The sequence below is a fragment of the Amaranthus tricolor genome, chromosome 15, assembly GCF_026212465.1.
Source record: "Amaranthus tricolor cultivar Red isolate AtriRed21 chromosome 15, ASM2621246v1, whole genome shotgun sequence".
In the NCBI taxonomy this organism is placed as follows: Eukaryota; Viridiplantae; Streptophyta; class Magnoliopsida; order Caryophyllales; family Amaranthaceae; genus Amaranthus; species Amaranthus tricolor.
Window position 1 is genome coordinate 7,462,010 of NC_080061.1, and position 12,588 is coordinate 7,474,597.

General features: G+C 33.3%; 2 protein-coding genes across 4 annotated transcripts; both read left to right on the forward strand.

Annotated features, from left to right (window-relative positions):
• The first annotated feature begins 851 nt into the window (after nt 1-851).
• LOC130801801 (UPF0548 protein At2g17695) lies at nt 852-6,245 on the forward strand. 3 transcript variants are annotated; one of them, XM_057665692.1, is made up of 6 exons: nt 852-1,157; nt 1,365-1,460; nt 4,536-4,599; nt 4,696-4,872; nt 4,959-5,157; nt 5,946-6,245. In XM_057665692.1, the coding sequence occupies exons 3-6, from the start codon at nt 4,541-4,543 to the stop codon at nt 6,126-6,128; spliced, it is 618 nt and encodes a 205-aa protein (XP_057521675.1). In that variant the 5' UTR covers nt 852-1,157; nt 1,365-1,460; nt 4,536-4,540; the 3' UTR covers nt 6,129-6,245. The 3 variants fall into 3 exon arrangements, with proteins under 3 accessions (XP_057521675.1, XP_057521674.1, XP_057521676.1); XM_057665691.1 differs by lacking the exon at nt 1,365-1,460; XM_057665693.1 differs by lacking the exon at nt 1,365-1,460 and having other exon boundaries at nt 853-1,153.
• A 148-nt stretch (nt 6,246-6,393) lies between these two features.
• LOC130801802 (probable NADH dehydrogenase [ubiquinone] 1 alpha subcomplex subunit 5, mitochondrial) lies at nt 6,394-12,468 on the forward strand. Its single transcript, XM_057665694.1, has 3 exons — nt 6,394-7,327; nt 8,507-8,581; nt 11,439-12,468. The coding sequence occupies exons 1-3, from the start codon at nt 7,015-7,017 to the stop codon at nt 11,624-11,626; spliced, it is 576 nt and encodes a 191-aa protein (XP_057521677.1). The 5' UTR covers nt 6,394-7,014; the 3' UTR covers nt 11,627-12,468.
• Nucleotides 12,469-12,588: the final 120 nt, after the last annotated feature.

Consider the following 12,588-nt stretch of genomic DNA (forward strand, 5'->3'; position numbering starts at 1 on the left):
TTGATAAACTGTTTTAAAGAAACAAAAGAAAACATAATGCTAAAAGGAAGGCAATACCATTTTGTATTAAAATTTGATATTGAATATTTTTTGGGGATTATTAGCAAATTTAATTTGGTATATAATGTAAGGTTTGATTTTTGGGGAAATATATGGGTTAGAATAAGAATATTTGTCATGATCTTGTTTTAGGGTTCAATTTTGGGGAAATATATGGGTTAGAAGGAAGAATGCTTAAATGAGATAATGGAAGAAACTGCACAAAAATAGATTACACATTAATTATTTAAGTAAATAATAATTAATAATTAGGATAAGATATTGGTGAAATAAATTTCAAATGATAATTTCATCACCTATGTTTGACAAGTTTATAATACATAAATACTTAAATTAAGTTATACGTTAATTATTATAGTAAAAAATATGTTCTTTAGGCTTAAAATATATATTAAGGTTTTTACAAAGACATTGAAGATTTAAATTATTTTTATATTATTTTTTATGTGTAGAAATTTTCTATTATTTTATGTAATTACTTATAAACTATATTATTATTAGTGTATAGTTTTATGGTTATGTTTTATATAATAATATATTAATAATATGAATTTCAATTTAATAATAATACTTTTACAGTTTTTAAAACAAATCAATTTGTAGTTTCAATATACTTAAGAAATTAAAAGTCACATAATAACTTAATTACACATATAAAATTACTAATTTTATATTAAAAAAATTCATTACTAATGCTTGGCACGGAAATCTATCTCTTAGTCATAATAATAACACAAAAATAATACTCCAATAATAAATAGATTAGCATAATAAGAATAAAAGAATAAGAAAAATGTGTAAATGCTATCCTCTCCCCTTTCCCGGTCATTCTCTTGAAATCAGAAACCCAAACTTAACCACTCACTCACCTGCCTCAACACCACAAACTACCGCCACCGCCCAACCTCGCCAGCTTTCCACCGCCATATCACCGTCTCTAAGGCTACCCTTGCTCGCATAACATCGCCTCCTAGCAGACGCCCAGCAGCGAACAGCCCCCAGGTTGGCGTCTGTCCCGCCATCTATGGTGATGAAGAAGATTGGAAATTGAGGCTTCTTAATTTTTCATTCATCACTTTGTGGTTCATATATTGTTGGTACTCTTTCTTCTAACTTTTCATAATCTACCAATTTCTTTTGATTCTTTATAGCAACAATTTCATTGTCCAAATTTTACTGATTTTAATAGGTTTCAATTAAATTAGAGGTAGTCTCCCTCACAGAAGTTTGTGATTAAGTTATGGTTTACTGAAATTAATGTTTTTTTTTTCTCTGTTTTGTGCTTTTCTTTATCTCTTGCAAAGTCTCTGGTCATACAAGACGATAAAAACATAAGATAGAGCCGTGTTTTCTACTTTTCTTCATTCAATTCCTCAAACATCCCTCACAATAATCTTGAGGTACACACCCACCTAACTGATTTTACTTGCTTTGATTAATAAATAATTATGAATGTAATCTTATTTTCTACATTGTTCGAAGGAATTATGAAAGTCATGGGAATTTTGTCGATGGTTATTCGTGAGTTTACATGATGATATTGTAATGTTGAGAAATTGATGTTGTTAAGTTTTAGTTTAGTCTTGGATTAAGTTTGGATTTTCTTAATGGAAATTGAGAGTGGAAGTTTAGGTTGCTTTTGAAAATGGTGGAAAGTGTGAAATGAACAGCGTGGTGTAAAGTAGTGGTAACAGATGAGTTTAAGTATCTGGGTTAGGATTTTTAAGCGTGAGTTTGAATTATAAAGGAGAGGAACATTGCTTATGGTCGTAGTTGCCTACGTAGGGAAACGGTGAAGTGTGGTAGTGCATCTATTGGTGTTGCAAGGTTTGAGCTTGTATTCTATGGTTCTTGAAGCGAAATTCAAAACTAAGAAAGTAAATCTAGGCTATGAGTTTTGGTTTACATCATTGGTGAATATGAAATTAGAGTAATGAATATGGTTGGGCACCTTGAAGGATTGATTATAAAATTGGTATCTAAATCTTGAAAATGGGATAGTTTATGAAATTATACCATGAGCTTGATTATGAACTTGATATATGAAATGGACTACCATTGCAAATTTTGGAATGTGAGTTGCTGGCTAAGATAGTATTATGAGTTTAGTACTGAAAGCCATTGTATATGGAGATAGTATTTAGATAGGATGATTATGAGTTTGGTTCTTGGAAATTGATTGTGAAACTGGTATGTAGTCTGAATCATAGGTCGAATTCAAGAGTTTGTTTGTTCTTGTTTTAAAATGAAATATATAGCAATTTTTAGAATTATTAAGGCGTTGTCTTGGTGATACTATGTTGTCAAGTGAATTGTTCGGTATAGTTTATTAGGTTATTTTAGGGTTACTTTTGCGCTCTTTTGGTAGTCATATGCATTGTTTATGAGTTGTGCACGTTTTGGTTGGTGGTGGTTGTGGTGATGGAGTTAGGTTGTAGTTAAGGGAATCTTGATTTTAACGAGGTAGTTTAGACATAGTTTAGGATTGCAAGGCAAGGTTGTTCAGGAATTATTTTGGGGACTATTTTGAGTTCTTTTGGTGATTTTTTTAAGGTGTTCTTTAGATTAAACTATATGAGTTTGATATAAAATATGAGGTTGATTATGATTGATGTTTAGAAATTTATGAATCACTGAAGTTACTAATTAGGTTAATTAATAATAATTTATTTTTTGTTATAGTAAAGGAGATAATTGGATTAATTTGGACATCAAAGTATGATAATCGCATGGAGATCATATAAATAATTGTTGATAGATTGTCAAGAGTTGTTAGAATCAAAGGGTTTAAGTTAATAGCAAATAGATTAGGATATGAGAACATATTCGAATAGTTTGGCATTTTAATGACTAGTATGAGTGTCACATGAATCATGAATCGCGATTTGTTCAATTGACCTGAACCGGGGTTCGTTCGCGTGTTGAATCGCATTGATTCGCATTTCAAATCAGTGAAATCATTGATCTAAAGTGTTAGTGTTTTCTTACAAAGTAAAAGAAAATACGAATCTTATGTGAGTTCCACCATTAGAGCTCCCTTCTTGAACTTGCTCTTCAAGCGATTGTCCACCATTAAGCTATAATTTTGTTACTGTTTCCACAAATATTATGAATGTTTGCTAGACAAGAATGAAAAAATGGGGACTAATGGAGATGAATAAATGAATTGATGAACTTTGAGACATGATACATACTGAATATGAAAGAATAGGATGAGACTTGTTGTATTCTATTTTCTCACATGTTTTGATAATTTTACAGCTATAGGCCCTTGTACCCATGAGTTATAGAGCAATTTTATACTATAGGCCCTTGTATAAATCATATTTCTTTATTATTTAATTGCTTAGACTCCACTACTCAGTAAGACCATACTACTTGTCTAGTATTATTTAATGATTTAGAGTTTAGACTCTAGTACTCTAGTATTAGACCATATCCCTTTATATTATAATTGATAGATTACATTATTTTTTGCAATTAATGTTACAATTAAATTAAAGTAATGTCACATTACTTTTTTCAATCATGTTATTGATTATGAAAAAGCTTTTATGAACCAAATGCACGAATCATGAACCTAAAAATTGAATCAAACAAACAAGTATGTCGACTAGCGAATCGTAAATCCGAATTTGTACAACGAATCAACCCGAATCACGAATTGTGTGACAACGGAGGCTACTAATGAATTAGGTAAATTAATGCAAAGATTAAAATAATAAACAAACAATTACACCAATGTTTGACGAACATCATCATTTGGCTACGTCCTCCCTAAAGGCTAGTGTTTTTAATTTGTGTTTATTGGATAGAGCTTAGATGCTTATTAACAAAAACATTACAAAGGAGATACAAACTAGCATGGATGTGATTCGTGCATTTGGTTCGTTAGAGTTTTTTTTCTTTATGCTATGATAATTTAATTGTAATATTTTTATATAATAATGTGATTGCAAAATGTAACGTGACATTAATTTTATTATAACATTGATTGCAAAAAATAATGTGATCTATCATTTAAAATATAAAGTAGTATGGTCTAATACTAGAGTCTAATCTCAAACTACAATATTTAACCCTTTCTTTCTTTGCTCATCACTTCCACTCCTTAGCTCCATTCATAACTCATCACTAGTCAATCTTATTCAAACTTGTCGATCCTAACAACTTCTTACCTACTCTAGGTGCATTTTCACAGTGGGTTCATTTAGCTGGTGAACTTTGTTGATGGTCACTGGTTAGAGTTGTTATACTGGTAATTGGTTGTGCATTGCATAAAATATAGATGATTTTCTTTAACTGATAGATGACCGGGTGACCCTCTTAAGTCTTAAGTCTTATCTCCATACTGGTGCCTTTGCTGAGAAGTTAGTTATTTTTTGATCAATCTCATTGCATTCATTTTGCATATTCTACAATTTGTATAATACCTACTTCATGCCAATATTATGAAACTTTTGTTCTTGTGACAGGAACAATGGTTTTCCTTCTCTGGAGTCGCCCTTCTCCGAAAGACCAAAAAGCCTGCTTGGAAAAGTACATAGTGATTTTGAATTTTATTTTATGCCTTCAGTAATTCGGAGTTGTGTTTAGTAAGGCGATTTCTTTCTGTTTCTTTTGTGTTTTTTACAGGTGTGATTCCTTTAACTATGACGCTAAATATCAAGGATCTACAGATAGGCCGGTATGTGCGCTCCAGAAAGATGAGCGGTTATCAGCAGAGGGTTTTTTACTCAATCATGCTCGTGCTCGAATTGGTTCAGGACTAGAGACATATGAGAAAGGAAAGCAAGCACTCCAAAATTGGAGGTAGTTTTGTTTCTCTAGTTTTGTGTTCAGAAAGTTTTTTTCCAGAATAATAATCATGCCGTGCGGCCTGATCATCATATTTACAGGCATTTCCAAATGAAATGGACATTTGTTGAACCCAACACTCCAATCAAAAGGGGGGTAAAGTTTTGTGTTTGTGTCAAGGAGTTCCTTCCATGGTTAATGATGCCCCTTCAGGTGGTGTATGTGAATGAGAACAAGACTTCTGAGAAAATGAAAGCTTCATACCGCTTTGGTAGTGGCACTCTTCATGGCCATCTGTTGGTCAGTATCAGTTTCTTCTCAGCTGCAATTCTTGTCTTTTCTTTGCTGATATGGTGTTTAATTGATTATTATAAAATCATCATTCTCTGCTCTTTGACCGCCTCCTCCTGTGCCAAAAAAATTAGCAATGAATGTTGTGTACAGTCAAGGTTAGAATGAAGCTTGCTTATCTATCAGAAAAGTATGTCCGGAGTCTGTAACATGCTATTGTTATTCTTGTTGTGTTGTCAAGGAAATAACTTAACCAAACCAAACGCTTATGTTGATGGTTGAGGCCTTGAGGGCTTGAGACCCTGTTATATGCTCTATTACACTCCTTCACAGGAGAGCCGTTTGAGTTAGAAGTATGGATGCAACACAAACCTCATATATCTGGCTTTAAATATTCCACTTGAAATGAGAGGTGGATGAGATGGATGGAATACCATGTCAAAGAACAATAAGATATATTATTTGCATGGTTGTGTGATCCCTCGTTCTCTCTTGTTGATGTAATGGAAAGCAAATCTCATACACAAATTCTTGCATGAGACGATCTCACTATGAGACGCACCCCATACATAAGTTAAATAGTCCAACTAATACAAATTATAAGCATATGGATTTCTTATTTTGAGCTCGTCTCACTGAGAAACGATCTCTTGCAAGAGTAGCTCAATCTCAAATTGCATTTTCTTTCTTTATCATGGTCTACAAAACTGCTCACTCTTTGTTTCTACACTCGGTTACTTGGAAAGTTTGCTGTCACATTTTATTATAATTCTACCATTTCTCATTGCACGTTGCAGGCCGGGGAAGAGCGCTTTTCGGTAGAGCTGGATGAAAACAATGAAGTGTGGTATGAAATACTTTCGTTTTCAAAGCCCTCCCATTTGCTCTCCTTCATGGGTTATCCTTATGTTAAGTTGAGGCAAAAATATTTCGCTAAGGAGTCTGCTGATGCTTTATTGAAACATATTTCATCCAATTGATACAACATAAAATTGTTCCGGATTGGAAGTACCTGGTGTTTGATGCATACTGTTAATGTTGTAAATTGATTCAAATGTTACGTTAAAACATACAAAGGCTTTATACAAGATCAACAATACTCTTCGGATGTAACGAGCAAGACTCGGGATCATTCTTGACATTAAAGGGACAACAATGGATGGTGTAGGAACTTTTAGATGCTTTTAGCAGAATTTCAAACGATAATTGCTTAACATCTATCACCCAAGTGCACATATAAAACTACATAAATCAACAGTTATATAAGAAATGATAACCTTTGATGCGTGACTTGTACAACAATAGAGGGAACGAGTACTTTGCTGCAAAGTACTATTGAATATTGAAGATCAATGTGAAATAATGATATCTCTAATCAGACCACCAAGATTTAGATTGGGATGTGCTAGCATCAAGAAAAATCAGAAAGAAATCAAAACGAAAGAGAATATTATTTTTACTTTTATTTTTCTTAGTCAGCATTTCTATTACTTGCAGTAAGATTTGCTCAAATAAAAATGAATTAGTTGTAGCATATACAACTTTAAAAATGTCCTTGTTTTGAATTTTGATTCTCGTTAATCTTGCCTTGCCTAAATCTACTCGATAATCGATACACTTACTAAAGAAAAAAAAAAATTTACTTTTAAAAATTCCATTTTTAAATAATTTTATTTTAAAAATGTAATTTTTTGTTTATTTTTGAAAAATTTCACCTTTGTAAAACATGCTGGATTCATAAACCCAATAATTCTCCTTTAAAAAAAATACTCAAATTTGGATTCATAAACCCTGGAGTTTGTAGCTTCATAGCCATTGCACACGGCGTAGAGAACCATAGAATCAGTAGAGTAGAGAGCGTGAAAGATGTTCTTGAGACGAATTGCAAGGCCATTAATGGCGAAAATTAAGGAAACAACCGGGATCGTAGGTCTTGATGTGATTCCTAATCCACGAGAAGCGTTGATTTCAGTTTACAACAAAACCCTAGAAGAGATTCAAGCTGTTCCCCAAGATGAAGCGTATCGTAAAAATGTTGAGAGTTTAACTCGCCAACGTCTACAAGTCTGCCGAGAAGAACCCGATTGTGAGGTGATCGAAAAGCGTCTTGGTTGTGGTCCGATTCAACAAGTCATTGAAGATGCTGAAGATGAACTTAAAATTATTACTCGTTTGGCTGGTTTGTTTTCTTTCCCTTTTTTTGGTTTTTATTGCTAGTTTAGTTTTCACATTTCAAAATTGGAGTAATTTTGACATCTAAAAATTTGATTATATTCTGTTAATGCAAGGTTTTCTAGTCAGTTGTTAATATACGAGTGCCATTAATTCACTTCTAACTACTTCTACTGATGATTGAGGAGAAGGGGATGCCCTAGGAATCCTGTCAATTGGTTTTTTCAAGTCAATTGTTAATATTGATCAATGAGTGGCATCTCTTTTGATCCCTAATTTAGTACTTTTAGATTCATATATTAAGCTTATTTGATGTATTTAGAAACTATTTTGAAGACCTTTTTTATACTTTTTTTGCAAGCATTTGATGTTCATTCTCGAAGGAGCCAAAGGTTTATAGTTCTTCAGGTTCAACTTATAAGGGGCTAGTGTAAATTTTTTTAGGACAAGAATAATTTTTGGACATTTAGAGATTATATTTGGAAAAAAAAGTTGTCCGCATGATACCATTGATTGAACAAAGTGTAGCATCTGTATAATGCTTTAATATTTTGAAACCTTTGGTATAATTAGCAGGCTATACAAGCAATATACTAAATAATGTTTTGGGTTTGCCATTTTCTTGGGAAGAGGTTGTTTAGTTGATATCCAACCAAATTTTTATAGCCAAGATCATCTTGAAACATAGTGTTCATCTCAAAAAAGTGAAGAGCATTGGATATATCTACTCATTAGACCAACTTTATATTTAAAAAACACGATGCCACTACTTATATCTCAATAGAATTTTGAATTATTTGTCTATTACTGCTATCAACTTTAGTCGTTTTGGATTTTACATATATACAAAAATATTTTTGCCTCTTATAACTTTTAAAAATTGACATCAATACTGCCAACATAAGGACTCAATTCTAAGTTAATTGACTCAATTCCAATTTTTGGTTTTATTGACCATACAAATTACAAACTGAAATTTGACCTAGACATTCTAACTTCATGATTAACTGATACATCTAACTACATCTCCTAATTTTTTTTGAAAAAACTCTAATTACTTTTCCAACTAAATTCCCCCCAAAGTTAAATTTACTGTCATGTTTCTCAATCAATTCAAAATTGAGTCAGTTTCTCCATTTTTACTGACCAACTGCTGCTTTCTCCTTTTTTCACTCCTCAAAACCAGTGGTTCTCAAACAACATCCCATGACAGATTCGAAGAGTTATCTACCAGAGCCGTTTACAATGGACGACATTCAAGGTAAGTTATGAAACATAATACCTTTTCCTTTACAAATGATATGGTAATTTGGGTTGTTGATGATTGTGTTCATGAATTACTTGATTGTTGATTATGCTTGTTTTCTTATTAGAAAACCCTAATTTTGAAGTACGAATCGCTACTGACTTGCTGTTAACATTTACGGATCGATTTCATTTCCATCTTTGAGATGGTCTTCTGACAGATATCAAGAGACTAGTATGAAATCCTCAAATGCAGATATTTGAAAATTTCAGACCTAGACTCCTTAACTCGAAATGCGGAATAATTATGAGAATTAAGCTTCCACGACTCTCGACAATGGAAGCCTCAACCTCAACCTCACTAGAAACAACAACAAAATTATGCCAACAATCAACAGGAAGGAAAACTCTCTTGTTCTATACCATACCAATTATATAGCCTTTCATTATCAGAAGTCAGAACGCGATGCAGCCCCTTCCCTTGATCTAATGTTGAGGAATCCTTCAATTATGAACTCCCTTGATCTGTACCATACCATACCATTTACAAACTCCCTTGTCCGATGTTGAAAGATCTTCCAATTCACCATCTAAGACACATGGAAAAAATTGGGCTTATTGAGTCATGGAAATGGAAAAATCTTATGGATGGGGAAGTGGCGTGCCCGTTAGGACATTAGGCATTTGTCCACAATTTTATTAATTGACTGTGGGCTGCAAAATTTTAATCCAAGAATATTTTTTTGTGTAGGAAAGAAAAATTTATGCTTTCATAAGTGATTTTTAGGAAAGGGAAGCAGAAGCTTGTTCATGCAGTTGTGGTTATAGGACAATAATAATGTCTAGTTGCTAAGCAATATCTCTCTGTCTTAGTGAGTTTGGTTTTTTCATTTTTGGTTGTTTGTATTTTGCTACTTTCTAAAATTGGTTTTTGGACCACCTCTCTATCATTTCAACGACATACCCATTTTCACTCCCCATCTCATCTACATGCTCCTTTCACCCACTTGATTATTTGCGCTCCGTTTATGTGAGGTTGCATGTTAATGTTTGCTATTAATGCTCAATGGGAAACAACGTATTTGTTACTGTAATGTAAGGTTGTTTATATCCAACCAGAGCCTACTTGTGATATGCATGCTAGTGCTCTAATTCTAGGACCCTACTTACTCTTATGTTCTTCAACCAACTACCTTGCCACCACAACCACTGTTCTCAACAGTAATCTGGCCCCTTGTGGTTGATTTGGAATTCTACTATCCTTCCAAATTCGTCTAGCCACCACCATCTTCAATGCAATGCAGCTGGCCCCTTGTGCTTCCTTCCAATCGAAGATTGTTGATTTGAAGCAAATTCCTTCTAAGAGCTTCCTGTATTCTCTTCACCTTCTGTACTTAATCGTCTTGGTTGCCCCTGGTCATAGATTATGATTTAAATTTGTCACACTGCGCCAGTTTTGATCGAACATGTTTATACATATATGTTGCATGGTAAATAGCATACGCTTCAAGTAAAATTGTTAGATCACGACCTCACTTTGACAGTGAGCTTAATCGGAGAAGAAATGATGTTCTTTTAAAATCAGAAAATTAAAGGAGAGGTAATTTGATTCAGATCCTTTTCTGAGCCAAACCAAAACAACGAGTTCTCTTTGTGATTTATTTTTTCATGGGTTTCTTTCTTGGTCTTTCACTCATTTTCTTTTGCAAATTCAAATGGCCCTTACTTTGAGACAATAATGCCGAAACCTATCAATCCATAAAAGAAAATTGACGTCAAAGATTGTCGGCATAAAAAATTGTAATTTTTTTACTTTATTTGGTTCTATGTATCAAATAGTAATCTAAAACTAAGAAAATCTATTTTAATAATCATCCACATATATTTTCCTCTTATTCTTCTCATTTATTTCAAAGAGAGTACTTAGAAAATTTCAAAATTTCAACTTTGACTGGGGATGCTGGAGTTGGGTTATCTTTTTTCTTCCTTTTTAAATCTTTATGGATATTTAGGATGCTTGAGACCCGAGACTAAAGATTCTATGACATTTTCATGTGCTTTTATGCATGGCCTCAAATTCTTAATCATCGAGTAAGAGTACTTTAACTCACATATACACATTTTAAAATGTAACAATTAAATTCTGAGTGCAAATTTCATACTACATAGGAACCCTTTGACAAAGTAGTTCCTTCTCTGCATCCCTAATTAAGAGCTTATGCCCCTTCTTGAACCCCATTTACCCATCGTGCTAACTTCAGTGCTTGATAATCTGCATAACTTTCACTCTTTTAGTTCATGTCCGTTCTGTTTGTTTGTATCATCCGTCCATCCCCTACACAACAAAGATGTGATTTTGGTGAAGTTGAAAACTTAAATAGAAAGCCAAATATGGTAAGAAAGTCAAATTTAAAAGGATAAAGGGCGTTTAATGTTGTCAGATAAGGGAAGAAATCTTCAATCGAATGATCTGAGTAGTAGGGTGTTCGTATGAATGCTTTCCTACATAATTTCTTGATTTTTGATCATCTGAATAGTTGATTGAATACACAACTTATAATATGTTTTGGTTTTCTTCGTATAGAGGAGAGTAACATTACCTCTTTTCTTTCTAGAGTGCTAAATGCGAAATCTGATGGTATATAAGTAGCAGTGATGCTTTGGACTTTCACTTATCATCCTCTGTGTCTGCTACCCTACCTACAACTACAATTTACACGAAATTTGGAGGCGAGCATCCATATAAAATATATGTAATCCTCTTGCTGCAGGTGACCTTTCTATTGGATTAAAATTCCCTCGGGTGCCTTTTAACTGTTTTCTCTGGGTCTATGTTGTCTGCACTTTTGACATTTTATCTGTTGGTTTTACAGACTTGGATGCATGGGATATGTATGATTCCAATGAGTTAGAGGAAGCGGGAATTGAGAGAGACGATCGAGTTTTAAACGATGATGTTCCATTGCCCAATCCAGGACCACTGCATGAGGAGTTCTACAAAGCCATTGAGGAACTTGCTTCAAAACATGAGTCTGCACTTGGTGATTCAAAGTCGAAGTAGTAGGGTGTTACTCCTTTGATTAGTCCAACTTTGGTGCGTATTTGGCTCTGTTAAAGGTATATCGATCGACTCTTTCAAATTTCAAGAGTTCCTAAATGGATTAGATTGCTTATTAAGCGACTCGAAGTCCTTTGAAATATGCAATAGTTGACTAATGCCCTTGAAGAAAAAATGGAGTTGGAAGACCTTAAGAGAAAAATGGAAACATGGGCGTGGCATCGTTGTCCTCTTATCCTCCGTGATGGGGATAAAAATACATCTTTTTTTCATAGGAGAATGGCTGAGGCACTTGCTGCTCATTAGGCTATTGAAATAGCTCGTGATAGAAGATGGCAACATTTGATATTTGAAGGCGATGCAAAGCTGATTCTTGATGCAATGCCGAAAGCTACGAGAAACCTTCATGTTTAATCTGTGATGGATAATTCCGTTGCCATTATTGATAATTTTAAATCTATAAACCGTTTTTGTTTTTGTTTTAGAGTGTAATGACTAATGGGTTTGTCAATAGGCTTGCGCAATGGTGTGAGAGGGTTGGCTTGACGAAGAGATCTCTATTGTTGCGGTTGACACTATTTCTTTACAATGTTTTGACTTGATCTGGCTGGAAATTAATTTGAAATCGGAAAAAAACTTAATGAGTTATAGCTTGAATGACTCGATTACTGGAAAAAATTGGGTTAAATTCGACGGCAATTTGAATCTGATCATTTTGACTCTTTTTTGTAGTTGTCAACTTTCTTAGTTTCTCGTCATTATTTTTAGTCAATAATTATATTTACATTCACTTTTTTTTGTTCTAGAGATCATTTATTTGTTGTAGCCTTAGAAATTAACATATTTCTAATTTTTGTAAGAAAAATATATAAATTTTTCAAAGAAAGCAATAACGAAATAAGTTTTAAGAACTCTTGACTCGTTGGTTGAGTTTTAAAACAAAAACTTAACTTTTAACTTGTCAA